The 14,215-nt window shown below is 35.6% G+C and overlaps 1 protein-coding gene across 1 annotated transcript; it reads right to left on the reverse strand.

Moving 5' to 3' along the window:
• Positions 1-9,179: 9,179 nt before the first annotated feature.
• Positions 9,180-13,975, reverse strand: LOC122046388 (receptor protein kinase TMK1-like). Its single transcript, XM_042607072.1, has 3 exons — positions 13,517-13,975; positions 11,003-13,377; positions 9,180-9,963 (listed from the first exon to the last, which is right to left on the reverse strand). The coding sequence occupies exons 2-3, from the start codon at positions 13,368-13,370 to the stop codon at positions 9,455-9,457; spliced, it is 2,877 nt and encodes a 958-aa protein (XP_042463006.1). The 5' UTR covers positions 13,371-13,377; positions 13,517-13,975; the 3' UTR covers positions 9,180-9,454.
• Between the last annotated feature and the right edge of the window lie 240 nt (positions 13,976-14,215).

Here is a 14,215-nt window from a genome sequence, read left to right on the forward strand (position 1 = left end):
TTTGACCTGTTGGTTCGTCATGCCTAGCATCAGGTCACCCTTGACCTGCTAGGACTCTCTCACCAAGTGTCTGGTCAATCCCTTTGACCCACTTGGACTTTTTCTCTTCGTGCCAAGTATCCGGTCAATCCCTTTGACCTACTTGGACTTTCACCAGATGTCTGGTCAACCTTGACCCATATGGATTTCCCCGTGCCTGGCTTCACTCACCAGGACTTCCCTTTGCCTAGTTTCACTCACTAGGACTTCTCTTCTGCCTGGCTTCACTCACCAGGTCTTTCACCTAGCTTCACTCACTAGGATTTCTATTTTGCCTGGTTTCACTCACCAGGTCTTTCACCTAGCTTCACTCACTAGGATTTTCTTCTACCTAGCTTCACTCACCAGGACTTTCACCTAGCTTCACTCACTAGGATTTTCTTCTGCCTAGCTTCACTCACTAAGTCTTTCACCTGGCTTCACTCACCAGGATTTTCTTTCTGCCTAACATCCCAGTTAGGACTTCCCAGTCAAGTATCTGGTCAACCTTGACCTACTTGACTCTTCTTCAACCAACCTGATCAGACCCTGATCAGAGGGGAATTGCACCAAACATCTCCCCACATGAACAACTGCACCTGCATTGTTCATGTGTCATCTGCATGTATTGGCAAACATCGAAACCATGACCAAGACTCAAGCTTAGTCAACCAGGTCAACCTTGACCTAAGGGATATTGCTCCAACACAACTAAGCTCCCCCTTAAACTAGGATTTCTTGTAAAGATATGTAGGTTTCCTACTTAAACCTAAAATTCTCCCCCTTTGTCATACATCAAAAAGAGCTCCAATAATATCCCAATTATTGGACTCTTTAACCTCCAGTGACCATAAACATTGTGCATTAATTCCCCATAAGATTACATACATGTTTATCATATTTTTGATCAATTTCTAATGTTGAAAAATAGTTTCAGATTGTATCAGTCGACTGATATAGGCTCCAATCGACTGCCCTCATCAAAATGAGCTTACAGAGACATTCTGTACTAAAAAATATTGTTACCAGTCGATTATCCTCATCAAAATGAGCTTACAAAGATATTCTGTGCTAAAAAATATTGTTATCAGTCGACTAGTATCTGCACCAGTCTACTAGTACTCTATTTTGGCAAAAAAAATTAACATTTCTGATCCAACTTCAGAAATGCACCAAAAATTTTACAGACTTTCAAAAATCCACAAATTTTGTGGAGAGGTCTATTTTACTAATGTCTACTTGAGAAAAATATATATAAATATATATATATATAAATATATATAAAAATATATCTATCACAGATCTTAAGATTGATATAAAATTCAAAACTAGCTAAATAATTTAATTAAATCTTGACATAAAATCCTAGTTTTAGTTTCCTTTTGATGTATTTGCTCATACTAAACCATAATGCATTCATAGCATTAGTTTATATGATATCTATACATCAAAAATCAATTTTTATGCAATATGAATCTAAATCATATTTTCATGCATGAAACTCAACTCAGGGGGCGTTTGGTATGAGCATGGGAATGGGAATCGGAATGGGAATCATTGTATTGTGGAATGGGAATGGGTATGAGCATGGATATCACTCTTAAAAGCAATGTTTGGTTAGTTGCATACTTTCTATCGGAATAAATCAATATTTCCTTTTTTACCCTTAAAGGAAAATAAGAGAAAAAAATTAGATGTGAGAGAAAGATAAATGTGAGAGAAAAATATGATGAAAGAGAATGATGAGAGAGAAAGTATGATGAGAGAGAAAGTGTGATGAAAAAGAATGAAGAGAGAGAAAGTGTGATGAGAGAAAATGAGAAAAGAGAGTGTGATAGAAGAGAGCATGATGAGAGAAGATGAGAGATAAAATATGATGTGAGAGAAATTATGATAGGAGAGGATGAAGAGATAGAAAATGTAATGAGAACAAATGAGGGTAGAGAGAGTGTGTGATGAGAGAGATTGAGGAGAGAGAAAGTATGATGAGAGAGAAAGTGTGATGAGGAAAAAAGAGAACAGTGAGTGTGATGGGAGAAATTGAGAAGAGAGAAAGTATGATGAGAGAGAAAGTATGATGAGAGAGCAAGTGTATTGAGGAAAAAAAAGGAGGGAGTGTGACAAGAGAGATTGAGGAGAGAGAAAGTGTGATGAGAGCGAAAGTGTGATGAGAAAAAAAGAGAAAAGAGTGTGATGGGAGAGATTGAGGAGAGAGAAAGTATGATAAGAGAGAAAGTATGATGAACAAAAGAAGGAAGAGAGTGTGATGGAAGAGATTGAGGAGAGAGAAAGTGTAATGAGAAAAAAGAGGAAAGAGAGTGTGATAGGAGAGAGAAAGTGTGTGATAAAATGATGAGAGAGAACAAGGAGAGAGAAGTGATATGAAGAAAAAATAAATAAATAAATTTTGATATTTGATATTAAGGGAGAAAATTTTAGTTTTAGATCAAGGGTATTTTTGGAATAAGAGAATATTTTGATTGATGAAAATAGGGTAATGACTCATTGAAGAGGAGGTACATGGGAATGAGTTATTACCCAATTTCAAGGATTCATTCCCTTATTTGTATTCCTATTCCTATAATCCAAACATTAACAATGAGAATCAATGATTCTCATTCCCATTCCCCACTCTTATTCTCCTAAACCAAATGCCCCCTCAATTGTGCCAATTCCCTAGGTTTTAGACTCAAGTCCATCTCCAAAACCCTTTGGCACATTTCATGGCTTTTCTAGACTCCCAAGTAATATCTACTTCAAAATTTAAAATTTAAATGGCTTAATTGACATTTCAAATTTCACAAGGACCAAATTAGAAAATTTTCTAGAAATTATATACCATAAAATTTTTTGATTAATCTAGTATGAAAGAATTTATTTTGGATATCAAAATCATACTTAGATCAATAAATTAATTTCTATACATGTTAAAAAATTAATTTGCTTGATTTATTTTTTTAGTAAATACAATTATTTTGTCAACTTTCTAGTCAAATTTTTTACTCAAAATTTTATCTATATAAAATGAAAATATTATCTACAAACAATAAAATTTTAATTTTTTTACCCTTAAGTTATTTTCTATAAATTTATTAATGAAAATGATATTTTTAAAATTAAAAATATTTTTTAGACTTATATTTAAAAAATTTTATTTTTTGTGATAAAACATGATGTTCTCTATCATAATAATTTTTTTTAATATTTTCAAATATTATCTGAATTATTATGAATTATTTTCTAAAATTTTAATTTTTAATATTAATAATTTAAGAAAATTTAAATTTTCTGGCATTAAACAATATGTTTTACACATCTAAGAAAATTAGTAAAAATTTTAAAGTTGAAAATATATTTTTAAGATTTATTTTTGAAAATTATGTTACTTTACTGAAATAAATCATTTCTGCTAGATCATTTAATATCTTTCTGTGTAAATTTTTCTACTGATCTAACTTACACTATTTAAGTTTGACAAAAAATTTTAGGATTTTTGAAATTGAAAAATAATTTTAAAATTATTTTCATCAAAACAAAAGATTAATTAGTAAAAATAGGGTATCCTAAAAATTATTTTTAAATTTTTAAAATTTTTCTAATTGTTTATTTTATTTTTCCTAATTTTTTTTTATGTGATCAAAAGGAAGAAAATAGATATAAGTTAAGGGGAGTTGGAAAATTAAAAATTTATTTTTTACACTAATTTGCAAAATAATTAGTATCATTGCATTTTTCTTCACTTAATTATTGTATTGTATTTTTAACCCTAACTTTAATTTGGGTTGATGCGCATCAAAAATGGGGGAGATTGTTATTCCATGGTAGTTTTGATGTGGTCAACCAAGTTAAGTTAAGTTCTGTTTGTGTTTGATATCTTGTGTCTAAGTGTGCAGAAACTTAGGAACACAAGAAGTCGAGTGGAAGATTTAGTGAACAAGAAGGATGGCATGGGAAAGGAGCCGACAAGCTCGGTGCATCTGAGAGATGAGAAGCTACGGAAGAGTACACTGGCAGACAAGAAGGACGCGCATGACACTTCCGAGGGATGAGAAGCCGGAGCGGAAGTCTGCTCGAGAAGAAGACCGGAAGATAGGTTTAGGTGAGCCCAATTTCGGATGACCGAAATCACCCACACGAAGCTGCTAGAATCTACCAGCAACTGCTAGGGGAAGGCGCCTTTAAGCTCATGGAAGGGCCCTTTGAACCCTCATGGAAGGCGCCTTCAAACATGTTGAAGGCGCATTCAATGATCGTTAGCCGATGATAAAGTTTTATCTTCGGCGATAAAAATTGTCACATTGTAGTCACCTTGGACTATCTTGGAAGCGCCTTCAAACCATGGATAAGATTTTCGAGGAGCTATAAAAAGTCCCTCAGAGCTAGGAATTAAATAACAACTACAGTAATCTTTCCTAGTCTTTTTCTTGCGCTGTCAACGTCTGTAAGAGGCTACTCCGCTTTCAACAAAAGAGTATTTCTAATAGAACTTTTTTAACGCCTTGGATTAACAATCACCTAAGTTATAACCAAGTAAATCAAGTCTTCTTACTTTCTTTCTTTAGTTATTCATTTTTATGCACTTCATTTTTGTTTAAATTAATTGTGTGTCCTTGCTAAGCAAAGCAAAAGATTTTTTTCAACTCTGATTTTAGGCAATTTACCCCCTCTTGCTAACCTACTGGGACCAACACTAGCCAATCATCTCCCGAGGTTGCGGATGATCCTTCTCTCCATGTTCGTCAATCTACTCATGTTTGTAAGTCTATGAAACTATTAGATTTTACTTACTCTTATTATTCTTATTCTTTTACTTCATTTGTTGCATCTGTTCATTGTCTTTCTGAACCTGCATCATATAGAGAAGTTGTTTGTAACCCACTTTGGCAGAGTGCTATGGCTGAGAAATTAACTGCTTTATATCAGACTCATATATGGGATTTGGTATCGTTGCTATCAGGAAAACACACTATAGGTTCTCGTTAGGTATATAAGATCAAAACTAAATCTGATGGATCTATTGAATGATACAAAGCTCGTCTTATTGTTAAATGTTATTCTCAGGAGTATGACATGGATTATGAAGAAACATTTGCTCATGTTGCAAAAATGATGACTGTTCATATTCTAATTGTTGTTGCTTCTATTTGTCAATGGAGAATATCTCAGATGGATGTCAAGAGTGCACTTTTAAATGGTGATCTTCATGAAGAAGTTTATATGACACCTCCTCTTAGTATTTCACACTAACCTAGTAAAGTTTGCAAGCTTTATAAAACACTTTATGGTCTCAAACAAGGACCTCGTGCTTGGTTTGAGAAGTTTTCAACAGTGATTACTTCGCTTGATTTTCATTTTAGTAATCATGATTTAGTATTGTTTGTTAGATGTATGAGTGTAGGTCATATTCTTTTATCATTATATGTTAATGACTTGATTATTACTAGTGATGATTCTGATGAAATTGCTTCCTTGAAGTTTTAGTTAGCTCATTGTTTTGCTATGAAAGATTTGGGTATACTACGCTATTTTCTGGGCATTAAGGTTGCTTATTCCCTAAAAGGTTATCTTTTATCCGAGTCAAAGTATATATATCTGATCTGTTTGAGCGTGCTTGATTTACTAATAATAGAGTCGTTGATACTTCTATTGAGACTAATGCTCGATATTCTCCATATGATGGCTCTTCTTTGTCGGATCCTAGTTTGTATAGAATAATTGTTAGAAGGTTGGTTTATCTCACTGTGACTCGTCCAGATATTGCATATGCTATTCATATGGTTAGTCAACTTATCACTGCACCAACTACAATTCATTGGACTGCTATTCTTTATATTCTCAAGTATTTTTAAGGCACTCAATTTTAAAGCCTTTTATTTCCTTCTACATCATCTCTAGAGTTGTGTGCATACTTTGATGTTGATTGGGCTGGTGATCCTATAGATCGCAAATCTACCACTAGCTTCTATATTTTTCTTGATGATTCCCTCATTTTTTGGAAGAGTAAGAAATAAGATGTTATTTCTAGATCTTCCACAGAAGCTGAGTATCATGTCATGGTTACAACTACTTGTGAAATAATTTGGTTGCATTGGTTGCTTGCGGATATGGGTATATCTCTTCATCAACCTACTCCACTATATTGTGATAATCAAAGTACTATGCAAATTACACGCAATTTAGTTTTTCATGAGCGGATGAAACATATTAAAATTGATTGTCACATTACTCGCCATCATCCTCACATTGACATCATCACATTGCCTTTTATTCTTTCAAATCTACATATTACTGATATGTTTACCAAAGTACATTCTGCTTCATGCTTTCATTTCTTGTTAGATAAACTCTCAATGATTTTAGCTGTAACATCATGATTTTGAGGAGGATGTTAGATTATATATATTTATTTATTTATAACTTTTAGGAAAATTTAGTCTTTTCCCCTTTATAATTAGGGTTTAGAGTTTCGTAACTTAACTATATAAGACTTTATACTCTGTATTTCTAAGTATCAATTTTAGATTCAATAATATGATGATTTTTTTTTCTTAATTACTACACCTAGAAATCTCCTTAATGCATTTATGCCCTCATACCTGAATTTGATAACATAAATTGAGATTAATAAATTTTTTAAAACTTATGAAGACTAGAGAAAATTTATTGCAAACTCATTATAAGGCTAGAACACTAACACTTACTAACCAACACCACTAGTGGGTTTCTATGACTCTTTTGGTTCAAAAAATATCAAACTTTTAAATTTTCAAATGATGTAAGTTCATTAACTAGTTTTGGATTCCAAATCATATCAAACCAAAACTAATATACTCTTGAAAACCTCCTTAATATATTTATGCTCTTAAATTTGAATTCGAAAACATAAATTGAGAGAGATTAAATTTTAAAATTTTACAAAGGTTTTTGTAAAGTTTTGGAGGCACACGCATGCAAACTCACATGGGAAAAAAGGAGGGCTATAACAGAAATGTGTTGTGTTTTTGGAATTACGAAAGTTACACACGCGAAATAGGTAATAATGAAACCTGTTTACGTCGTTTAATAAAATATTATTGAATAAGCTCTTTAATCTCTTTAAATTTTCCAATTTCATCCCATTGATAACTTAGTAAATCATCTATGTATCATCTCCCTTGAGGTATTAAGAAAAATGGACAAAAATCAAAGGGAAGGTCTGAGCACCCTCCTCTTTCATTTATTTATTAAAAGAGTGTTTAGTTCCACCAGCCCCCTATAATGCTACATTTGCCCTCAAGTATAATATTCAACTGATTTTTGGTTTTTTGATAGGCCGGTTTTAAGTTTAAATCCTGAACCGATTGAGTGAACTTAACCTATTCAACAACATTCATATTGTAGTACCTATAGTTTCATATTTACTTCAATTTATATTGTAACAGCTGCAAAACTGTAGCTGCCAGAACCTAGACTTGACTTGTTTACCTAACATTAACGTTATAGCAACAACGATTTCATAATTGCTACCATGTAGATTCATGTTCTATTTCACTCTCCGATGGGGGTGGTTCTTTTCACCTTTCCCTCATGGTACTATTTCGCTATCGGTCACCCAGGAGTATTTAGCCTTGCAAGGTGGTCCTTACTGATTCACACGGGATTCCACGTGCCCCATGCTACTCGGGTCAAAACGTAAACTAGTGATTCTTTCGGCTACTGGACTTTCACCATCTAAAGTGTAACATTAATTTCATCGCTTCGCCTAACAGCACTCTTGCTCAATAACATTCATGTTGTAACTGATACAAAACTATAGCTGTTATAACTACTATAACATTTGTAGCAGTTATAATTTCATAGCTGTTACAATGCGGACTTGTCATGTTCATATAATTGACTTACCAATTCAGGATGTAATATGTGTGATAGAAGATAAAAATGTCAAGCAGTTACTAGAGAGTACCTATATCATTTTATAAGGGGTTGATGGGATGAGACGTTCTTTGATTAAAAAAATAAAAAATAAAAGAGAGGCGCTCATATTATGATTCCAAAAATAATGACACTCTTTTTATTTATTGCCAAGAAAAATTCCACCACCTTAAGCCTGCCATTGTGCACTTATTATCTTTTCCCAACATATTTTAATAGTGTTATTTTGATAATAAACAAAATAAAAATTCTTTTACGATTTTAATAAGATTTTTTTATATAAATTGTGTTACTGATAGGTGAATTAGGAGGATCTTACTTTCAAAATCAGTTGGACAAAATTTCAACATCTAAATTATCAAATAAAAAAAAGTTATGAATCATAGTTGCTACAATACTATCATCAAACATATTTTTGAAAATAAAAATGGTTGAAATAGAATAAAGTATTGTTTTGGTAATAAATAAAAAAATTGCCCTTTTAACAATTCCAATATAAAGATGTTCATTTGATTTTTACCCTAAAGGCTCCTTGTATTCAGATTGAGGACTTTTACAAGTTAATATTTTCACAAATCCAGACAATAACTCCTCGTAGAAAAGATCCAAATCTTTGAATAAGCTCTTCAAATTTTCCAATCTTATCCGATGGATAACTTAGTAGATCATCCATGTGCCATCTCCCTCAAGGTCTTAAGAAAAATCCCATCACAATATTTTTCTTCTCTTTCAAATATGCCTCTTAGAGCTTGATTCCCTCGCTTCCTTATGCTCAACTAAAGCTCCCATTAATTGTCTCCATCAAATACACCTAGACACTGCAAACCCTCCTCTCTGCATGAATCAATGCTCATCCTAGCCCCAATAGAATCGCGTCTACCCAATGGGTTCAATTATACTCATCTAGTTCCATGTGTGATGGCGAATTTGGGTCTTCACTAAGCTGCAAGACATTAGATCTCCAATAATCATCTATATATTGAACAATCAATGATGAAATATAATCTGGAGAAGAAATATACTGGTACAAGAAAAGGTTTCAACCTGAGGAGAAATCAAATCAAATAATCGAAGAGAGTGCACAAAGAACTACCACTATTTTGATCAGCATTCAAATAAAGATTATTAGGGATGCTCAAGAACATGAAGCAGTGCATGAATTATTGTGAGGATGCAGACATAGTATCACAAGAACCAACAATAGCTAGAAGTGCATCATTAAACCAGTGCATGAATCAGATTGCTCTTCATTTGCCCGAAACAAGATATGCATATACTTGTTGATTATATAATAAGAGTTTAGGACTTTCTCTTTCTATTTACAACAAATCCAGACAGTCGATTATACCTTGTAGAAACAAACCCCACAGTTCTTACTGACTGAACATAACAACAATCATAAAACTCTAATTGATCGCCTTAAGGACTTGAAAGACACCTATCTGAAAGAACTTGCAAGATATTTAAGAACAAATACCAAAAGAAGTAGAAACAAAAGCAAGGAAACTATCATTTGAAGGTTTAATCATCGGCCATCGGCAGAAGTGAAAGACTCTGCAAATCCAGCAGGCCTTGCAGGGATGCTTCCTTTACTATCATCAAGGCTAGCAGAACTAACATCTGTAGCATCAGCAGCTTGCCATCCCTTAACCATCTGAAGAAGGGGTTTACCAAAATCAATACCTAAATTTTCCTCCTGGTCGTCATTCACAGGCTTCCAGTTGTCGACGAGTGGAGCAAGCACATTAACAGCATGCCCCATCTCAGGTCGCTGGTAAGGCTCTCGAGCAGCACAATGGCCTGCTAGATCAGCAATGACAACAAAACTTTCAAAAGTTTCATCTGTAACAGAAAGAGATGCGTCGATGATGCTCCTTAACTTATCTTTACTTGTCTTCATGCGACAGAACCAGGAAGCCAAGTAATGGCTTTCTTCAGGCCTTTCTTCATCTAGAGCCATCATACCAGTCAATAGCTCCATGAGAACAACACCAAAACTGAAGACGTCAACTTTTGTCGTCACTTTTCCGGTCACTGAGAAAACACAATAGAAGATTTGGATAAATGTGTGACTTAGCCTTGGAGAGACAAAAGTGCAATATTTGAATTTAAAGTACTAAATTTCCAAAATTCAACAATAGTATTGCACTCAATGAAATATTTATTTGTCAAAGGTAGCTAGAGGCCCTAGAACATTAAAATGCAATACGAGTTGAAATTTCAGATTGGGGAGTAAGCCAGTACATGAACCAAAGCAAACAACTTGGAAAATCAAAAGGATCCCCAAAAAAAAAAATCTAGATGATGAACTAATCAGTAGCATATATCCAAAATCTTACTCTCTTTTCTAAATATAACTAAGAGATAACACAACAATGTGCAGAAAATAATGTATTAATTTCCATTCAGTTTGAAAAAAAAAATTATAATCTCATGAAATATATATTATATTAAAAAAACAAATGTCCAATTTTCTAATCTCATGGGATATGCTTGTATAGATATTCAGTTCAAATAGGAGCAAGTATGTATATATTGTTGCCCCCGGTACGAGCTAGAACACAACGAGGGTTCGATTCTCTCGCAAGGCATATTATACTCCCGCGGTGTTTAAACCGCTTGTAATGATGGGCCATACATCAAGACCACCTACACTTCCCAAATTTACCTTGGTGGCAAGTGGAAAACTTTCATGGGATTGGGCTGGTCGCCTCCCAAATTTGTCGGTTCAAAGTGGATACCTAGATTAACCAAGATAAAAAAGGATGTTGCAGTGTTACAAAATGAGAAATCGTTATCAACTTCCAGCATCACAGTTTTCAACGCTCACCTACATCCTAATGCAAAGTGCAAATAGAAAAGGAGTGACAAATTTTCAATCAGGATACTTTAATTGTTTCCTGAGTGCATCAAGTGTGGCACATATTGTTTGCAACAAAACTTTATTCGTTTGTGAATAACACACCAAATATGCCAATAACTTAAATTCAAGTAAGCAAAGTGCCATAAATCATAAATTGACAATGGTCATAGCATGATCTAATGATAGTGTTAAAATAGTTCATGAATTTACCAGCATATTCTGGAGCTAAGTATCCAAAGGTCCCAGCAAGTCTCGTTGCAACAGATTGTTTCCCATCAGGTGCAAGCTTCACTAATCCAAAATCTGAAATTTTTGCTCTGAAATCATCTCCTAATAGTATATTCGAGGACTTCAGATCTCTGTGGATAAAGGACTGGTGAGCCAAGTTATGAAGATACTCTAACCCATGAGCAATATCCAATGCAATGTTCAGTCTCTTTTTCCAAGATAAAGGCTCCAACCCCAGCTCTTTCCATTGGAAAAGATGCCTACTTAAAGCTCCCTGATGCATGTATTCATATACTAAAAGTCTCTCATTGTCTTCTGCAGAGTAACCCAAAATATAGACCAAATTACGGTGTCGGACCTTTGAAAGAACAGCAATCTCTGAATGGAACTCATCTAAACCCTTGTTACTTAAAACAACACACTCCATTCTCTTAACTGCTATCATCGTCCCATCGTGCAATTCTCCCTTGTAGACCACACCAAATCCACCACGACCAAGCACATTTTCAGAAGCAAAGTTTTTTGTAGCACTTCGAAGAACTTGAACTGATATTATCAAGTTTCCTGAATCTATGGCATAGGTATTAGTAGTATTGCTGCTGTTTTGGCTGTAACGGTCAGTGATGCTGGTGGCTATGCTATTATTGGCATTATCTTTTGCCACCGACTTATCTAAATTAGCTGGACCTAAAGAGTTACTAGGTTGAGTTGTGGCGGAGCCTGTTGATGCTGTTACAGAGGTTTTGCCCTTCCAACGCCGGTAACAAAGTAGCATGACAAGGACTATTATTAAAATTCCAAGCACAATTGGAATGATGATAAATAAAACATTTGGCTTTCTAGAACTTCCTGCAATATCACTTGAACTGGATGAGGAAGATGGCGCTCCAGGAGCCTTTGGTGAGTCTGTTGATGGGGTATCAGCACTTGGAGGAGAGTTGCTAGGAGAAACAATGCTGGGAGATCCTGGTGGCGAAGGATTTATCAGTAACTTATTTCCATCTAGTAGGACCTTTACATTGCTAGCGAATTTTGGCACCGGAGGTGAGAGATCATTGGAAGAGAGGTTCAGCACTCTTAAAGATTTCAAACTCGCCAAGCTATTAGGTATTAAGCCAATAAGATTGTTTCCCTCTAGAAAAACATTCACTAGAGAATCCAATTCGCCCAGAGTTTTACTGATGGTGCCATTTAACTCACTGTTTGGCAAATTTATAACTGAAACCTTTTCATTGGAACAAGAAACGCCTAACCAAGATCCAGTGCAAGGATCATTACCGGACCAAGAATCTGCAAGCTTTGGTGGAAAGTTTACTCCATCAAGGAAATACAAAAGTGCAGTCACATCTGGTGAGCAAGGCACTCCTGGTTTAGATTGGCAAAATGAGTTCTCAGCATATGTGCAGTTAGTGAAGCTCGCTTTTGGAATTGCTCCCATCAACATATTATTATCCAATTGTAATGACTTGAGCTGTGGCAGGTTTGTCAAATTTTCAGGAACAAGACCAACAAATCGGTTGTTGTTAAGCCAAAGTCGTGACAAGGAAGTTAACGCACCAATTGAATTGGGGATAGATCCTGAAAACTGGTTCCCATGGAGCCAAACATCATTCAACATTGTCATTTGTGCAATGACATCAATTGGACCAGACAACCCTGGGTCATTCTGATTATTAAGCCACAGAATTTGCAGAGGCAAACCCGAGAAGCTTGCTGGAATGCTGCCGATTAGATTGTTATAAGAAAGTTTCAGGGCAGATAAAGAGCTCATGCTTCCGAGGAACTCTGGTATTTCACCAGCAAGGTTACATTGAATGAGTGACAGATTCACCAGCTGCGCTGAATTCGCCAAATCTGAGGGTAAAACCCATCCGGTGCTCTGATTCAGGGGGTTCTTATCCAAGGACAGAACCTGCAAAGCAGTGAGGCCGACAAAGAAATCCGAAGGAATAGTGTCGAACTGGTTGCCTCCAAGGTAGGCATACTGCAGATTGGACAAACCTCTGAAAGACGGCAACTGTCCGTTGAAATTGTTCCTTTGAAGGCCGATATTGCTCAGCATAGAGAGCTTGTTGAAGTCCTTAGGTAGAGGCCCGCTCAACCCCATGTTCTGGACCTGAATCTGAGCGACCCGAGAGCCAGAGCAGAAGACGTGAGGCCATTTAGGAGTGCCGCACGGATCCTTATTGTTCGTCGGCCATCCAAGCAGCTCCGCGTTAGATAACCCTTTCCTGAATTCGTCGAGAATCGCATAATCTCCCGGGTCTGTGGCGCTCCAGACCAAGGATTTCATGCAAACCAAGCACAAACATGCGATTCTGATCAAGCTCTCCCGCGTCATTCGCAACATTCAGAGCCTAGATAGAACCGATCCCCCAAATCCCAAATCAAAATAACAAACAAACACAAAGCTTCCAGAACAAGAACCAGCAAAAAGGGGAAAAAAAAAGAAAAAGAAAAAAAATGTAAGGCCCTAATCTCCACACTGCAACTTACCCTCAACAGCACATGATCCAAATGACGCTTTACAACTGGGATTCCTGGGCCTCCTCGGCTTTCGCGCCATCGAAAGAGGGGGCAGAAGGCATCGCCGAGATCTCCAAAGCCAAAGGAAAGGGATTGCGGCAGTAAAAGAAGGGTTTTGATCGCCTCCCGTAGCCTAAAACCACATCAAAGTGGGGATTTGGTTTCCCCAGGGATTCGCGGCGAATTCAATCAACGAATCCCTGGCGAAGGGCCGAGGCGCAGGCGCCGAGATCGAAGAAGGCAAGAAGCATCGATGGAGCATGCCGCATTTAGATTTCGATCCCGACGAACAACAAAAATGGCGGATGGCATTCAATTTTCCTTCCCGACCTAATTATATTGTTCTTATTCTACTTTTTTCCAATTACATTACTCATCAAATGGAAATCAAAATAGCACATCCCTAATCCTCCACAATGCCATCATTGTCAAAAACAAACGGTTTGTTATGGCTATAAAATCAAATTTCGTGAGATTTATCAAAAGTATAAGGTCTAAAAAGAACATATTAAAAAAGTGGCATTCATACTCTTTCAATTTATTAGTCCGCATAAATGCCAATTATGTTGCAAGTTATATTCTGAAAAGATACAGAGAATTATTAACTTCTCATTTTAAAAGCTGGAATTCATAAATTATCGCTTTATCATTTATTTTATTGCACATCTT

Source organism: Zingiber officinale, chromosome 2B (genome assembly GCF_018446385.1).
Source record: "Zingiber officinale cultivar Zhangliang chromosome 2B, Zo_v1.1, whole genome shotgun sequence".
In the NCBI taxonomy this organism is placed as follows: Eukaryota; Viridiplantae; Streptophyta; class Magnoliopsida; order Zingiberales; family Zingiberaceae; genus Zingiber; species Zingiber officinale.

Bases quoted from the DNA above. Each gene is read 5' to 3' on its own strand.
- LOC122046388 (XM_042607072.1), bottom strand. From the start codon at position 13,370: ATGTTGCGAATGACGCGGGAGAGCTTGATCAGAATCGCATGTTTGTGC. The intron at 9,964-11,002 runs GTAAATTCATGA...GTGTTTTCTCAG, and splicing joins CTTAGCTCCAGAATATGCTG to TGACCGGAAAAGTGACGACA.